The 18,482-nt window shown below is 48.3% G+C and overlaps 1 protein-coding gene across 1 annotated transcript in view; it reads right to left on the bottom strand.

The window, feature by feature from the left end:
* Window positions 1-1,474: 1,474 nt before the first annotated feature.
* Window positions 1,475-18,482, bottom strand: part of LOC134349167 (tyrosine-protein kinase ITK/TSK-like) — a 79,128-nt gene continuing 62,120 nt past the window's right edge. Inside the window, exons 13-17 of the mRNA XM_063053093.1 lie at window positions 15,700-15,916; window positions 10,859-10,923; window positions 8,645-8,763; window positions 7,674-7,831; window positions 1,475-4,503 (exon numbers count right to left, since the gene is read on the bottom strand). Coding sequence (XP_062909163.1) covers window positions 4,429-4,503; window positions 7,674-7,831; window positions 8,645-8,763; window positions 10,859-10,923; window positions 15,700-15,916 — 634 coding nt within the window. The 3' untranslated portion in view covers window positions 1,475-4,428. The remainder of the gene's footprint in view (window positions 4,504-7,673; window positions 7,832-8,644; window positions 8,764-10,858; window positions 10,924-15,699; window positions 15,917-18,482) is intronic.

Genomic DNA, 18,482 nt, shown 5'->3' with positions numbered 1-18,482 from the left:
GTAGTTGGGGTGTGAAGGGCTATGGTCCCGGTGCAGATTGATGGGAGTAGGCAGATTAATAGTTTGGCATGGACTAGCTTGGCCAAAAGGCCTTTTTCTGACTAAGATACAGGAAGAGGTTGGACAGGGAAGAACTTTGTTCCTTGCAGTGGAGGAAATTGATGACTGTCTTTGATGAGGAATATAAAGTCAGGAAGGTCATCGAGTCAGAGTACCACAGCAGACCCACAGGCCCTTCGGCGCACGTAGTCTGTGCCAACCTATTAACCTGCCTGCTCCCACTGACCCACACAACACAATCTTCTTCACAAGGGAAGGGAAACTAAAAGCTCTAGGCCGCAGGATTGGGGTTACAGGGGAAAGACTGAAGAGGGTTGTGAGGGGAAACCTCTTCGCCCAGAAGGTGGTGGGTATATGGAACGAGCTGCCCGAGGAAGTGGTTAAGGCGGGGACGATAATAACACGTGAAGGTCATTTGGATCAGTACATGAATAGGAGGGGTTCAGACGGGTGTCAGACAAGTGGGACTAGCTTGGAGTCGAATGGTCTGGTTTCAAAGACTCTCTACCCCTGGCTGAAAAGAATTGAGCAGCAGCTGTTTTTGGAAGCGGGTTCCTGGCGACGTCTGCAGGGGCACCACTCTGTACACCCGACCATCTGTTAGACAGTGTTTCCTGTGTCCTGGGGTGTTTCTCAGGCATGCCGTGTTGGTGCCAGAATGTGTGACATTCAGGTGTGTTGGCTGTTAATGCAAATGACACATTTCACTCTATGTTTCAATGTTGACAATGTGTAAAACGTTTTACAAACTTTTTCATTCATCTCTTAATACACAAATATTTTCATTAACAATAGAAGACTTTCGAAATAGTGACAGTTACAGGATAGTCAGGACATTTCCCGTACCAGGTGACTGAACATTCAACTACCCTGGCCTGATCCTCCCACCTCACACGAGGCTTTCTCTGTCATCCTGGTGGTGCCTCTCTCTCAGGCATAAAGGGCTCCACTAGTACAACAGGTGGTAACACACAACTGTCAACTTTACCCTCCCTCCCTATACCCTTCTCGGACAGATTAGGCAGGGTTCCCAGTGGCTTCCCACTTCAATTCCATTCCCCATTCCCATTCCGGCACATCTGTCCACGGCCACAATGAGGCCACTCTCAGGTTGGAGGAGCAATGCCTCATCTGTCTGACTAGTCTCCAACCTGACGGCATCGATTTCTCCGACTTCAGGTAATTTCTGCATCCCTCCCTCCTTTTTCCGTTCCCCATTCTAGTTCCCCTCTCAACCCTTACCTTCTCCTCACCTGGCCATCACCTTCCACTGGTTCCCCTCCTCTTTCCCTTTCTCCCATGATTCACTGTCCCCTCCTATCAGATTCTTCCTTCTTCAGCTCTTCACCTCATCCACCTCTCACCTCCCAGTTCCTCACTTCATCCCCCCTCCCCACCCATGCACCTTCTCCCTCACCTGTCACCCACCAGCTCCCCCCCAAAACATCGACTGTTTATTCATTTCCATAGATGCTGCCTGACCTGCTGAGTTCCTCCAGGGTTTTGTGTGTGTTGCTCTGGATTTCCAGCATCGGAAGAATCTCTTGGGTTGATGGGTTTGCCCTTGTTTAACTGACTTCACTCGGCGTGTTCGGTTCCCACACTGCATCAGCAGCGAATTTTTCACCCACCTGTCCACTGATTTGATCAATTTCTCCATCAGCCTGGTCAATCCACTGCTGGATGTGAACTGCACTTTCTCCGAGGTTTCCCTGTGTGATCTGATTTGTTAACCACCTCCCCCCCACACACCTGAATGCGTCCCCATAGAACAGTACGGGCCCTTCTGCCCTCTCCCATCCCCATACAGCCTGGAGAACATTGAACAGTAATTTTGGGCTCCTTATCTGAGAAAAGGTGTGCTGGCATTGGAGAGGGTCCACAGGTGGTCCACGAGAATTATACTGAGAATGAAAGGGTTAATGTGTGAAGAGCATTTGATGGCTCTGGGCCTGTACACACTGGAGTCTAGATGAATGAGGAGGATTTCAGTGAAACCGACTGATATTGAAGGGTCTGGATGGAGTGGGTGTGAAGAGGATGTTTCCTACAGTGGGGGAGTCAAGGCCGGAGGTGAGCAGGAATTTCTTTAGCCAGAGGGTGGTGAATCTGTGGAATTCATTGCTACAGACAGCTGTGGTGGCCAAGTCATTGGGTATATTTAAACTGGAGGTGATAGGTTCTTAATTAGTCAGGGTATCAAAGGTCACGGAGAGAAGAAAGAGAATGAGGTTGAGTGGGATAATAAATCACCCATGATAGAATGGTGGACCAGACTCGATGGGCTGAATGGACTAATTCTGCTCCTATGGTCTTGGAGTCCTGTTGTGCTGCAGAATTGTAAATTTTAACCTTGCTTTGGGATTTCGCTTTCCCTGGATACTGCTGGGAGATTTCAAGCTTTGATCATTGTTGCCCTGTCGCTGTGTGTCCTTGAGCTGCTGGTCAGACTGGAGTTATCTCTGGATTTATTGCAGAGCTGCTTAGCGTCACCCAGCTCACTGAATCCTGTCAGCGTTGTCTGATCTCCCCGCAGCAGCTGATTTGTGCCAAACTCTTATCCTGCCTTGTCCCATCGACCCAATCCTGGACCATAGCCGTCCAAACCCCTCCCGTCCATGTACCTATCCAAACTTCTCTTAAATGTTGAAATCGAGCCTGCATCTACCACTTCCACTGGCAGCCCATTCCACACTCTCACCACCCTCTGAGTGAAGATGTTCCTCCTCAAGATGTGATGGACATTTGAAAAATAGTCTAGTTTAAAAAAGTCTCAGTTAGACTTTGTTCATTCCAGTAATGATGGGTGTTCACTGTATGGTTCATCTCTGGGTACACAGAACAGAACAGAAAGGCCCTTCAGCCCACAATCGCTGTACTATACACAATGCCAAATTAGACTAAATCTCTTCTGCCTACACATTATCTGTGTAAAAAAAAACTTGCCTCTCATATCTCCTGTGAAATTACTCCCTCTCATCTTAATAACATGCCCTCTGGTATTAGACATTTCTACCCTGGGAAAAAGATACTGCCTGTCTACTCTATCTATGCCTCTCAATCTTATAAACCTCTGTCAAATGTCCCCTCAATCTCCGCTGCTCCAGAGAAAATAACTTGGTATAGCACATGCCCTCTAACCCAGGCAGCAGCCAGGTAAACCTCTACTGCACCCTCCCCAAATCCTCAACATAAGAACATAAGAAATAGGAGCAGGAGTCAGCCATCTGGCCTGTCGAGCCTGTTCCACCATTCAACAAAATCATGGCTGATCTGGCCATGAACTCGTCTCCACCTACCTGCCTTTTCCCCTGACACTTAACTCCCCTGCATTGCAAAAATCTAGCCAACATCCTTCCTGTGGTGGGCCACCCAGAATTGGACACATACTCAATGCCTGGACCGACGAAGGCGAGCTTCTGTCTACTGGCATTTTTATTATTCAAAGTGTGAACATGTCGTCGCTACAGTCGGAGGGGGGAATGTAGACGCTCGGATGGAAACGGTCGGCAATCATTTCTGCTCTGTCTGGCTGTCAATTGATTCAGAGTGTGTCCACTTGCTTGCTTTTGGAGTATTGTGGAGCAATTTTGGGCCCTTTATCTAAGAATATGGAAAGGGTCCAGAGGAGGTTCATGAGAATGATTCTGGGAATGAAAGGGTTAATATATGAGGAGCGTTTGATGTCTCTGGCCCTGTATTCATTGGAGTTTAGAAAAATTAGGGGGAATCTTGTTGAAACCTACCAAATATTGAAAGGCTTGACAGAGTGGATATGAAGAGAATGTTTCCTGTAATGGGCCAGAGGGCCCGGCCTTAGAATAGAAGGATATCCATTGGAACAAAGATGAGGCAGAATTTCTTTAGCCAGAGGGTGGTGAATCTGGAATTCATTACCACAGACAACTCATTGGGTATATTTAACGTGGGGGTTGATATGTTCTTGATTAGTCAGGGCAACAAAGGTTACAGGGAGAAGGCAGGAGAATAGTGTAGAGAGGGATAATAAATCAGCCATGATGGAACAGTAGAGCAGACTCAGTGGGCCGAATGGCCTCATTCTGCTTCTATGTCTTATGGTCTTATCCCTGATGCTCAGCTCTGGTGGACACTCTGGGTCTGCAATTGGCCTCAGTACCAGTCAGGCTCAGTGACAAATGGGATACCTACCAAGAGTACCAATCGCCGTCACCGATATTATGTCCAAAATCTCCAGAGGGTCCTACCTCCACAGGAGAGCATTCCCCAAGTCAAAATTATTTTAATACATAATAAATAAATATTTAGTAACTGTTGCCCAGAATTCAGAGTGCTCCTGTAGCCAAACTGCGCTGTCCGTTCTGCGGGCAGGCCATCTCCACTGTCCGCTTACAGGTCCTCATGTTCAGAGAGCTCCCTTATCTCATTCAGCAGTTCATAGAACGATGGCCGCTCTTCAGGTCTCTGAGCCAGGAGAGAAAACAAAAGATTAGAGGTCGCTGGAGGTCACAGTCTCACACCACGTGGACACATTGGTCATTTTGCAGTATCCACATAAGGTTCTCCAAACGTTCGTGCAGATGCAAGTATTGTGGGAGTCTCAGCCACACCAACACCACCCCACAGGCTGTGTGTTCAGGGCACCAGCCCCTCCCCCAGTGAAAGCATTCCTTCCCCCTCCCCCAGTGAAAACATTCCTTCTCAGATCCTCAATTGAGACCAAGTTTGGAGTATTGTGTGCAGTTGTAGTCACCTACCTACAGGAAAGATGTCAAAAGATGGAAAGAGTGCAGAGAAGATTTACAAGGATGTTGCCAGGACTTGAGTTACAGGGAAAGTTTGAATAGGTGAGGACTTTATTTCCGAGAATGTGGGGAGATTTGATAGAGGTAATCAAAATTATGAGCGGGACAAGAAATTCTGCAGATGCTGGAAATCTAAGCAGCAAGCACAAGATGCTGGAGAAACTGAGCAGCAGGCAGCATTTATGGAAAAGAGTACAGTCAACATTTCAGGCCGAGACCCGTGATGGGTAAAATTATGAGGGATGTAGATTGGGTAAATACAGGAAGGCTTTTTCACTGAGTTTGGGTGAGACTATAACAAGAGGTCATGGGCTAAGGGTGAAAGGTGAAATGTTTAAGGGGAACCTGAGGGGGAGCATCTTCACCAGTGGGTGTGGGATGTGGAAGGAGCTGCCAGCGGAGGTTGATTTGAGAGAGGTTTGGATAGGTACACGGACGGGTTGTGAAGGTCCTGGGTCCAGGTGCAGGTCAACGGGACTAGGCAGAATAACTTTAGATGGGCTGAAGGGCCTGTAGTGTTCTATCACTCTATTGCACACCAAGTATTCTCACCCTGCTTCACAGATACCCCCACTCTGGGTAGGTGGGGGTGAAATTCCCATTCTATGCCCTGATGCTGTTCATTCCAATTGGGTCCTCGCTAGCCGCCCTCACCCCACCCCCCAGACTATCCTCAGTGGGGCCGGGGGGGGGGGGACCACAGTGTCCCAGTGGTGGGAGGACTGGGAGCTGACACCCACCCGAATGGTGGAAGGATCACCTCCTATGGTGGGAACACCTGACCATGACACCTACCCCCCAGCCCAGGGAGCAATGACCCTGGTGGGGGCAAGGGAAATAACACTGCAGGTGCTGTAAATTTGGAATAATGACTTTATCAGTGGTCTGGGCAGCCTCTCTGCAGACAGTACCAAGTGAAAGTTTATTGTTGTCTGAAACTAAGCAACGCTCTGGGCCAGTGAGGGGGTGAGCACACTGGGCAAGGGTCCTGGGGCTGAGACATTGGCTCTGGATCTGCTCCCACACCCACTGCCTGAGGCACCAGGGAGAGGCGCCATTCACCGCTGTTACCTTGGGGTGCTGTGCTGCGCTCTGTGGGACTTTCCACTGCTCACCAGATGAGTGGCCTTCCTGTGTGAAAAGCTTACGTGTGAGCAGAGCACAAAGCCACAGGAAACATCAGAGCGCACAGCAAAACCCCCTCGTCACCTGGCACCGCCCATTGACTTCACACTGCAGCCTTGCAGACCCTTGCTGCACTGGGCCAGGCTGCAGGCTGCATTGCAGCATGCGTGGGGATGCGAAGGCCCCTCCTTGGGCACTGGCTCCTCTTAACCTGGCGGTGGGCATCAGAGAAAGGCAAAGAAAACTCTGCGTCATAAACACAAGGGGTTCTGCCGATGCTGGAAATGCAGAGCAGCACACACAGAATGCTGGAGGAACTCAGCAGGTCGGGCAGCATCTATGGAGAGGAATGAACAGGCGATGTTTCAGGCCGAGGCCGGGAAGGAAGAGGGAAGATGCCAGATGCAAAGAAAAGGTTGAGCGAGCTTTCTCTTTGCAGCAAAGGAGGACGAGAGGTGACTGGGTAGAGGCGTACAAGATGATCAGAGACATCTTCCCGCGGTGGAAGTGGCTAATGGTGATTGGAGGAAAGTCTAAGGGGATGTCAGAGGCAGGTTTTTTCACACAGACAGTGGTGGGTGTGTGGAACACACTGCCAGGTGGTAGAGGCAGATACATCACTGACATTTAAGAAACTCTTAGATAAGTACACAGATGATAGAAAAATGGAGGTTATGTGGGAGGGAAGGGTTTGATTGATCTTAGAATAGGTTAAAAGATTGGCACAACATTGTAGGTCAAAGAGCCTGTACTGTGCTGTAGTAGTGTGTCCTATAGTACGTCCTGTCCTATAGTGTGCCCCAAGTCCTGGGTCCCAAGTTCCATGTTCCAAGTTCTAAATTGTGAACCGTGTGAGATTCAGTCTCGACCGCTGACGCCCAGGACAGGGTCTCTGCTCCCTGGCAGGAAGCAGTGAGTTACTGCTCACAACACTGGGGCACCACGGTAACATAGTGGTGAGCACAACACTATTACATCTCTGCACACCAGAGTTCAGATCCAGCGTCCCGTGTAAACAAGTTTTTATGTTCCTTCCCATGTACGTGTGGGTTTCCTCTGGGTGCTCCAGTTTCCTCCCACAGTCCAAAGATGTGCTGATTAATAGGTCATTGTAAATTGTCCTGTCATTAACTCACATTAATTCGGGGCTGCTGGAGAGTACAGCTTGATGGGCCGAAGGGTCTGCCATCACTGTACGAGGGGTGATTGATAAGTTTGTGGCCTAAAGTAGGAGATGAGTTACTAACTTCAAACTTTCTCCATTATCACTCATAGAGTTGAACTGCACGTGCATGTAACGAGAGTGTCTTGGACCTCCGGGTGGTCCACAGCAGGGGCGAGTGATAAGTTCAAGGCCTAAGGTCGAAGAAGATGAGTTATACAGCTCTCGTTACATGCACGTGCAGTTCTACTCTTTGAGTGAAAATGCAGAAAGTTTGAAGTTAATAACTCATCTCCTTCTACCCTAGGCCACGAACTTATCAATCACCACTGTTGTGGACCACTTTCTGGAGGTCCAAGACACCGACTTCTACAAAGAAGGGATCCATATGCTCCATGACTGCTGGACTAAGCGTGTAAACAAAGGAAAAATAAATGTGCTAGGTTTTCTAAAATTGACTCCTTCTACTTTAGGCCACGAACTTATCAATCACCCCTCGTATGTCTAAATAAATAAATAAAAGTAAATAAAACAATACGTACCTCGAACCAGCAGCAGGTCATCATGTTGTAGATAGAGCAGGAGGCCAGCTTCGGCTTGTGAAGGCGAAATCCAGCCGCGATTTCCTCCACCAGCTCAGCGTTGGAGCAATTATCGTATGGCATCTTCCCCTCGGTGAATACCTCCCACATCAGCACCCCTGTGGACAGACATCGAGAGGGTAAATAGCAGCTCTCCCCACCACTGAGAGCACTATACCCCCATTACACACCCCTCCATCACCCCATTACACACCCCTCCATTGCCCCATTACACACCCCTCCATCACCCCATTACACACCCCATCACCCAATTACACACCCCTCCATCACCCAATTGCACACCCCTCCAACACCCAACTACACACCCCTCCATCACCCCATTACACCCCCCTCCATCACCCCATTAAACCGAGAGGGTAAATAGCACCTCTCCCCACCACTGAGAGCACTACACCTCCCTCCATCACCTAACTACACCCCATCACACACCCCTCCATCACCCAATTACATGCCCTCCATCAGCCTCTTGCACCCTCCTTATCCTCCCTCTCAACTCTCCTCCCCCTCCCCCTCAAACCTCTTCTCATCCCCTCCACTGCCTACATCCCAACCCCCACTCCCCCCCATAAGACACAGGAGCAGAATTAGGCTATTCAGCCCATCAAGTCTGCTCCACCATTCCATCATGGCTGATTTATTATCCCTCTCAATCCCATTCTCCTGCCTTCTCCCCTTAACTTTTGACACCCTGACTAATCAAGAACCTATCAACTTCAGGTTTAAACATTGAACTTTCTCCTCATTTCACACCCTTATTCCCTCTATCAAAGTGCACGACCATATACTTGCCAATCTTGCATTCCACCTGCCCTCTCTTTGCCCATTCTCCTAATCTGCCCAAGTCCCACATCCTCTTCAACCGAACCATCCAACACTGCACATCCCCCTGCCTGGGTCGAGGAGGTTCTCACCAAATGACCAGATATCGGACTTGCTGCTGAACTTGGAATACCGGAAAACTTCAGGAGCTGACCACTTGACGGGGAATTTGGAGCCGGAGGAGCTGGTGTACTGGTCGTCGAGGACAAACCTTCAGGCAAACAAATGAAAGGGTTAACGTATGAGGAAGCATTTGATGTCTCTGGGCCTGTATTCACTGGAGTTTAGAATAATGACGAAAAATCTAATTGAAACCTCTCAAGTATTGAAAGGCCTAGATAGGTAGCCGTAGAGAGGATGTTTCCTTTTCTGGGAGAGTCTAGGACAAGACGGCGTAGCCACAGAATAGAGTGACGTCCATTTAGAACAGAGATGAGAAGGAATATCTTTAGCCAGGGAGTGGTGAATCTGTGGAATTCATTGCCACAGGTAGCTGTGGATGCCAAGTCAATGGGTACATTTAAAGCAGAGGTTGATAGATTCTTGCTTAGTCAGGGTGTCAAAGGTCACGGGGAGACGGCAGGACAATGAGGTTGAGAGGGATAATAAATCAGCCATGATAGAATAGCAGAGCAGATTTGATGGGCTGAATGGCTTAATTCTGCTCCTGTATCTTATGGTCAGATCTTAGAGAGTGAGGGCCAGAGACCTTTTCCCAGGGCAGAAGTGTCTAATACACAGGGGCATAATTTTAAGATGATTGGAGGAAAGTGTGGAGGGCATGTCAGAGGTAGGTTTTTAACAGAGAGTGGTGGGTGTGTGGAATGCTCTCCCGGGGGTGGTGGTCGAGGCAGACACATTAGGGACTTTTTTAAAAAGTTTATTCATCGAGATACAGCGTGGAGCAGGCCCTCACGGCCTAACGAGCTGCACCACCCGGCGGCCACTGACGCAGTCCTATACTAATCACAGAACAGTTTACAACGACACGTCGACCTACTAAACGTTTGGACTGTGGGAGGAGACCACAGCGCCCGACAGAAACCCACGCACTCACTGGAAGGAACGTACATACAAACTCCTTACAGAGGATGCCACGATTGACCTTCGAACTCCGAAGCCCTGAGATGTAATGGTATCATGCTAACCGCTACACCACCATGGCACCCTGAATAGACTGAGATAGGCACACGGATGATGGAAAAATGGAGGGCTAAGTGGGAGGGAAGGGCTAGGTTGATCTTGGAGTGGGATAAAAGGCTGGCACAGCATTGTGGGCCGAAGGGCCTGTACTGCTGATCTATAAACACGGGTCGCTAGCTCTGTATAGTTATACTAAGCACTACGCTCCTGGGCCAGCCAGTGACAGGGAATGCAAAGATCCCACAAACCGCAACACAGCAATAACTGAATTGCTTGCTTTCCCCTGAGGCCGCACCAGTGGGTGGAACGTTGGCCAAGAACGAGCACTCTGGCACATGGGACAGGAACCTCCAGCAGTAGAATCGGGGGTACCTCAGTGTCAGGGACCTGGTTTTGATCACAACCTCCGTGTGGAGTTTGAACGTTCTTCCTGTGACAGCCAGGGTTTCCCCAGATGCTCCTGTTCTCCCCCCATATTGGTGGGTCAGTGGTATAATTGTCCCTGAGGGGTAGAATCTAGGGGGGGTAAGGGGAGACACAGAGGGGGAGGGGAGGGTGCATGATCGGTCAGCGCAGACAAGTTGTCTCACCATCTGGTACAGAGGGGCCACTGCACAGGACCAGAAAAAGCTGCAGAAAGTTGTAAACTCAGCCAGCTCCATCATAGACACTAACCTCCCCAGCATCGAGGGCATCCTCAAAAGGAGATGCCTCAAAAAGGCAGCGTCCATCATTACAGACCCACATCACCCAGGACATCTCCCTCTTCTCATTGCTACCGTCGGGGAGGAGGTACAGGAGCCTGAAGACCCACACTCAGTGTTTCAGGAACAGCTTCTTCCCCTCCGCCATCAGATTTCAGAATAAGCAATGAACCCATGAACATTGCCTCACTATTCCCTCCGTCGTCAGATTTCTGAATGGACAATGAACCCATGAACATTGCCTCACTATTCCCTCCGTCGTCAGATTTCTGAATGGACAATGAACCCATGAACATGACATTAAACAATCTTAATTTGTGTTGCTGTTGTTGTTTTGTTGATTCAGATACATGTGAATCTTGCGTAGTTTCATGAATTCTCTATCTAATTTCAGAAGGATATTCCCCATCCCTTGGCTAAAGAAGCAGAGTAGCTTATCCACTGTGAATATCTCATTACCTTGTCATTCCAAAATCAGATACTTTGATGATGAGCGAATCTCCAACGAGACAGTTCCGTGCTGCCTGTAACGACAGCAGCGAGAGATTACTTCTCCGTTGTGCACTCCCTGAACGGTTCACAGTGCCAGATCCCCAACCCTTGCAATGGTCCTCAACAACGGACAGAAAACACCGGTCAACCGGGCAGTCCAGTGGTACGGTGTGTAGACCTGCTGCCACCCAGCACCAGAGACCTGGGTCCAACCCCGACCTCCAGCACTGTCTGAGTGAAGCTATATGCTCTCCCCACGACCGCATGGGTTTCCCCTGGGTATTGCAGTACTGCGTGTGGTTCTGGTAACCTACCCATAGGAAAGATGTCGATAAAATTTGAAAGAAAGCGGAGAAATTTGCCAGAGTTTGAGGACCTGAGTTATAGGGGAAGGTTGAATAGGTTAGAACTCAATGCCCAAGAACGTAGAAGACCGACGGAAGATTTGAATGACATATACACAATTGAGGGGTATAGATAGGGTAAATGCAAGCAGGCTTTTCCACTGAGGTTGGGTGGAACTACCAGAGGTCATGGGTCAAGGGTGAAAGGTGAAATGTTTAAGGGGAAGATGAGGGCAAACTTATTCACTCAGAGGTTGGCGACAGTGTGGAACGAGCTGCCAGTGGAAATGGTCGATTTCAATGTTTAAGAGAAGTTTGGATAGTTACATGGACGAGAGGGTATGGAGAGCATATGGTCTGGGTGCAGGCCGATGGGATGAGGCAGATTAATAGTTCAGTATGATTTAGATGGGCTGAAGAGCCTGTAGTGTCTATGAATCTATGACTCCTGTTTGCTCTCACATCCCAATGGCATGCAGTGTGTCGGTGATGGGGGGCGGGGGTGGAATGGGATTGGTTGATACTGGTTGCTTGATGAGTGTGTACCCATCTTCCCCGGGTCCTGTCCTGAGGACCGCTTGTAAACTCAAGTGGTTGTGAGTCACAACCCAGCCACTGGTAACTAGTTGCTTCACCAGCTGGTATGGGAGGTTCACTGCACAGGATCGGAAAAAGCTGCAGAAAGTGGTAAACTCGGCCAGCTCCATCATGGACACTAACCTCCCCAGCATCGAGGACATCTTCAAAAGGCGACGCTCAAAAAGGCGGCATCCATCATTAAGGATCCCATCACCCAGGACATGCCCTCTTGTTGCTGCCACAAGGAGGAGGTACAGGAGCCTGAAGACCCACACTCAATGATTCAGGAACAGCTTCTTCCCTTCTGCCATCTGATTTCTGAATGGTCTATGAACCCATGAACACCTCCTCACTAATTTTCCCTCTTTTTTTGCACTACCTACTTAAATTAAATACACAGATACTTACCTTATTGTAATTCATAGTTTTATTACCATGTATTGCAAGTACTGTTGCCACAAAACAACAACTTTGCCAGTGATATTAAACCTGATTCTGGTTGTGATAAACTGTACAGGAGGCAATCCTCACCATCCTCTCTCCCCACTCCATCCTGATTCCCTCCATCTGCTCTACACTCTCTATACCCCTACCTACGAAAACCCAACCATCCCAGGGCAAAAATGCCTAATACCAGGGGACATGATTTTAAGGTGATTGGAGGGAAGTACAGTATATGGGGGACGTCAGAGGTAGGGTTTTTACACACAGAGAGTGGTGGGTGTGTGGAACACCCTGGCAGAGATGGTGGTAGAGGCAGATACATTAGGGTCAAAGTTTATGTATAGTTTTTCATGAATCCTATTATACTTTTTTATTTTCCTGTAAATGCATACTAGAAATCAAATCTGCACTTTGGCATACATGCATTTTGGTAATTTGACTTAGACGTGAATGATAGAAAAATGGAGGTGGTTAGGCCGATCTCAGAGCAGGCTAAAATGGGCACAACACCGTGGACTGAAGGGCCTGTACTGTACTGTACGTTCCAAGTTCTGTCTCCCGCTGGCCCGCGTGTGGAGGAAATGGCTGACAGTATATGGTGTGGACAGAGGACAGGCCCTCATGGAGTGAGGGTCAGCATAGGGTCCTGGCTGCTCTCACTGGGCCAGTGGGGGCTGTGTATACTGCAGGTGTCAGACCCTGGGCATAAGGAAATGGAATCCCTTAGTCCCACCTCCTGCAAGGGGGGGGGGAGCCAGGGGTTTAAACTCAGAGGCAACCCAACCCCTTCCAGCTGAGCTGGATATAGTCAGACCCTGGTAGGCTTCATGCTGGTGTCTCAGGGTTCCATTCACGGTCACACAGCCAGTGACAGTCCTCTCAGCCCATCAAATCCCTACTGTACTTTCCCTTTTACCAAGACTTCTGGGCTGATTCAAGTTCTCACCCAGATGCATCTTACCAATAATACCCCTGCCTCAACCATGCCCCTCAGGCAGTGCATTGTTGATTCCATGCCCTCGGGGGGGCGGGGGGGGGGGTAACACATTCAGGGTTCTGCCTGGATTACAGGGCATGAGCTATAACAAGAGGTTGGACAAACGTGGGTTGTTTTGCCTGGGGCGGTGGAGTCTGAGGGGAGATCTGAGGGAGGTTTATTACATTGTGAGAGACATCGATAGTGTAGACAGACAGTATCTTTTCCCCAGGGTTGAAATGTCTAATACCAGAGGGCATGCATTTAAGGTGAGAGGCGGTAATTTCAAAGGAGATGTGAGGGGCAGGTTTTTTTCACATAGGGAGTAGTGGGTGCCTGGAATATGCTGCCCGGGTGTATGACAGAGGTGTTCAAAAGGCTCTTAGATAAGAGAAAAGAGAGACAAAGATTTGCTTTATTTGTCACATGTAAATCAAACATACAGTGGAGTATGATGTTTGTGTCAAGGACCAACTCCAAGGATGTGCTGGGGCAGCCCACAAGGGTCACTATGTTTCCTGTGCCAATACAGCTTCCCACAACTTACTGACCCTAAGCCGCACGTCTTTGGACTGTGGGAGGAAACCGTAGCAGCTGGGGAAACTCTCGCAGTCACAGGGAGAACGCAGAAAGTCCTGACGGTCAGGCGCGGGAATTGAACTCAGATTCTGGTGCTGTAATAGCGTTACACTATCTGCTACGCTACTGTGGTAGAAAACGATAAGGTCACCCCAAATAGAGAACTCAAAGCCTGGTATGTAACTGAAACACACCCTGGTATTGGCCAGAGAGGAGGCCAGTTGCTTCCCGCCGGAATACCGAGTCCAACCTCTACCCCGATGCAGGGAAGAATAGCAGATGGTTTTTCAAATCTACCGGCACTTGGATGTGCAGGGAATGAGGAGATATGGACATTGTGTAGTAGGAAGGGATTAGTTTCGTTAGAAACATAGAAACATAGAAAATAGGTGCAGGAGTAGGCCATTCGGCCCTTCGAGCCTGCACCGCCATTCAGTATGATCATGGCTGATCATCCAACTCAGAACCCTGTACCTGCCTTCTCTCCATACCCCCTGATCCCTTTAGCCACAAGGGCCATATCTAACTCCCTCTTAAATATAACCTATGAACTGGCCTCAGCTGTTTCCTGTGGCAGAGAATTCCACAGATTCACCACTCTCTGTGTGAAGAAGTTTTTCCTCATCTTAGTCCTAAAAGGCTTCCCCTTTATCCTCAAACTGTGACCCCTCGTTCTGGACTTCCCCAACATCGGGAACAATCTTCCTGCATCTAGCCTGTCCAATCCCTTTAGGATTTTATACGTTTCAATAAGATCCCCCCTCAATCTTCTCAATTCCAGCGAGTTAATTCCAGTGTGTTAGAGATTTAATTACTAGTTTAATTAGCTCATTAGACCATTTCCTGTTTGTGTTCTACATTCCATCTCCCTCTCCCTCTCATCTCTCCTTAAATCTCCTCTTAGACACCACCATCATGCAGGGTCCCTGGAGGGTAGGAGATTGAGGGGTGAGGTAACAAGGTCACGAGTGGCATAGACAGGGTTTTATCCATAGTGGAGATTTAAGGTCAGAGGTGAGAGATTTAAAAGGACTTCAGGGGGACAGCTTCTTCATACAGAGGTGTATATTTGTAATGAGCTACCAGAAATAGTGATTGAAACAGGCATATTAGCAAAGTTTAAAAGCTGTCTCGATTGATAAAAGGACGGGAGAGGTGGAAACCAGGCAGACTGGACCACCACAGAGGGGCCTATTTCTTGATGGGAAAAATGTTCCGACCATCTGTCTCATCTATCCCTCTCATGGTTTTATCAGTATCATTCTCTCCAGAGAAAACAAAACCTGCCCGCCCCCCAGTAACTGAACTCTTCAAACCCAACACCCAAAGGTCAATAAGGGAGGTAATCTCATTGGAGACGGTCTAGGGGTTCATGAGAATGATCCCAGGAATGAGAGGGTTAACAGGAGGAGTGTACACGCTGGAATTTAGAAGAATCTCATTGAAACCTGCTGTATGATGAAAGGCCTAGATAGAGTGGATAAGGATAGGATGTTTCCTAGAGAGAGGAAGTCTAGGACCAGAGGGCACAGTCTCAGAATAGAGGGATGTCCATTTAGAAAAGAAATGAGGAGGAATTTCTTGAGCCAGAGGAGGTGAATCTGTGGAATTTACGGCCACAGACAGCTGTGGAGGCCAAGTAATTGAGTATATTTAAGGTGGAGGTTGATAGGTTCTTGATTAGTCAGGGTGTCAGAGGTTACAGGGACAAGGCAGGGGAATGGGGTTGAGAGGGATAATAAATCAGCCGCAATGGAATGGTGCAGCAACCTCGATGGGCCGAGTGGCCGAATTCTGGTCCTATGTCCTGAGCTCAATCGCAGTAGAAGCAGGTCGGACATCGAACGACACAACCTTTGAGCAGAGAGACAGAGGAGAGCCATTACCAGGTCCCGGTGAATGAACTGGTTGTGTTCCAGATACTCCATGCCTTCACACACGTCCTGGCACATCCCCAACAGCGTGTGTCGGCCAAATGACCCACGGTTGTTTCTCAGGTACTCCGACAGGCAGCCATGCTCCATGTACTCGAAGACCAGGAAGATGGAGCTGTCCTGGTTGCACACGCCATACAACTGCACCAGCTTCTCGTGAGACAGCTTCCTGCAAAAAAGCAGAGAGCAACGTCACCTCTGCAGTGGGTGTGAGTGTGTGTGTGTGTGAGTGTGTGTGTGTGTGTGTCTGACTGTCTGAGTGTGTCTGTGTGTGTGTGTCTCTGACTGAGTGTGTCTGTGTGAGTGTGTCTCTGACTGTCTGAGTGTGTCTGTGGGTGTGTGTCTCGGACTGTCTGAGCGTGTCTGTGTGTGAGTGTGTCTCTGACTGAGTGTGTCTGTGTGTGAGTGTGTGTCCATGTGCATGAGTGTGTGTGCATGTGCGAGAGTGTATGTGTGCATGTGAGAGTGTGCATGCATGTGTAAGTGAGAATGTGTGTGTGTGAGCGTGTGTATGAGTGGTGAGAGTGTATGTGAGTGAGTGTGTGTGTACACGTGTGAGAGTGTGTGAGTTCTGTGCGTGTGAGAGAGTGTGAGTGTGTGTGCACGCATGTATGTGTGTGTATGTGTGTGTGTGTGTGAGAGAGAGTGTTTTGGGGCTGTGTTTCGCTGTTGTTGCTGCTGCTACTTGTGTTGCTTTGTGTTCTGTGTTGTGTTTTATTGACAATAGACAATAGGTGCAGGAGTAGGCCATTCGGCCCTTCGAGCCAGCACCGCCATTCACTGTGATCATGGCTGATCATCCATAATCAGTACCCTGTTCCTGCCCTATCCCCATAACCTTTGATTCTGCTATCTTTAAGAGCTCTAACCATCTCTTTCTTGAAAGCATCCAGAGACTTGGCCTCCACTGCCTTCTGAGGCAGAGCATTCCACAGATCCACAACTCTCTGGGTGAAAAAGTTTTTCCTCAACTCCATTCTAAATGGCCTACCCCTTAGTCTTAAACTGTGGCCTCTGGTTCTGGACTCACCCATCAGCGGTAATATGCTTCCTGCCTCCAGCGTGTCCAATCCCTTAATAATCTTATATGTTTCAATAAGATCCCCTCTCAGCCTTCTAAATTCCAGTGTATACAAGCCCAGTTGCTCCAATCTTTCAATATATGACAGTCCTGCCATCCCGGGAATTAACCTCGTGAACCTACGCTGCACTCCCTCAATATCAAGAGTGTCCTTCCTCAAATTTGGAGACCAAAACTGCACACAATACTCCAGGTGTGGTCTCACCAGGGCCCTGTACAGCTGCAGAAGGACCTCTTTGATCTTATACTCAATTCTCCTTGTTATGAAGGCCAGCATGCCATTAGCTTTCTTCACTGCCTGCTGTACCTGCATGCTTGCTTTCAGTGACTGATGTACAAGAACACCTAGATCTCGTTGTGCTTCCCCTTTTCCTAACTTGACTCCATTTAGATAATAACCTGCCTTCCTGTTCTTACCACCAAAGTGGATAACCTCACATTTATCCACATTAAACTGCATCTGCCATGCATCTGCCCACTCACCCAGCCTGTCCAAGTCACCCTGCATTCTCATAACATCCTCCTCACATTTCACACTGCCACCCAGCATTGTGTCATCGGCAAATTTGCTAATGTTACTTTTAATTCCCTCTTCTAAATCATTAATATATATTGTAAACAGCTGCGGTCCCAGCACTGAACCCTGTGGTACCCCACTGGTCACCGCCTGCCATTCCAAAAGGCACCCGTTAATCGCTACTCTTTGTTTCCTGTCAGCCAGCCAACTTTCAGTCCATGTCAGTACTCTGCCCCCAATACCATGTGCCCTAATTTTGCCCACTAATCTCCTATGTGGGACTTTATCAAAGGCTTTCTGAAAGTCCAGGTACACTACATCCACTGGCTCTCCCTTGTCCATTTTCATAGTTACATCCTCAAAAAATTCCAGAAGATTAATCAAGCACAATTTCCCCTTCGTAAATCCATGCTGTCGCAGACCAATCCTGTTACTACTATCCAGATGTGTCATAATTTCATCTTTTATAATTGACTCCAGCATCTTTCCCACCACCGACGTCAGGCTAACTAGTCTGTAATTCCCTGTTTTCTCCCTTCCTCCCTTTTTGAAAAGAGGGACAACATTAGCCACCCTCCAATCCACAGGAACTGATCCTGAATCTGTAGAACATTGGAAAATGATTACCAATGCGTCCACGATTTCTAAAGCCACCTCCTTAGGTACCCTGGGATGCAGACCATCAGGTCCCAGGGACTTATCAGCCTTCAGACCCAACAGCCTATCCAACACCATTTCCTGCCTAATATAAATTTCCTTCAGTTCATCCATTACCCTAGGTCCTTTGGCCACTATTATATCTGGGAGATTATTTGTGTCTTCCCTAGTGAAGACAGATCCAAAGTACCTGTTCAACTCGTCTGCCATTTCCTTGCTCCCCATAATGAATTCACCTGCTTCTGTCTTCAAGGGCCCAATTTTGGTCTTAACTAATTTTTTTCCTTTTCACATACCTAAAGAAGCTTTTACTATCCTCCTTTATATTCTTGGCTAGTTTACCTTTGCACCTCATTTTTTCTCCACGTATTGCCTTTTTAGTTACCTTCTGTTGCTCTTTAAAAGTTTCCCAATCCTCCGGCTTCCCACTCGTCTTTGCTATGTTATACTTCTTCTCTTTTATTTTTATACTGTCCATTA

Source organism: Mobula hypostoma, chromosome 7 (genome assembly GCF_963921235.1).
Source record: "Mobula hypostoma chromosome 7, sMobHyp1.1, whole genome shotgun sequence".
In the NCBI taxonomy this organism is placed as follows: domain Eukaryota; kingdom Metazoa; phylum Chordata; class Chondrichthyes; order Myliobatiformes; family Myliobatidae; genus Mobula; species Mobula hypostoma.
The sequence above is the reverse complement of the archived record's forward strand: the minus strand, read 5'-3'. Positions and strand labels throughout refer to the sequence as shown.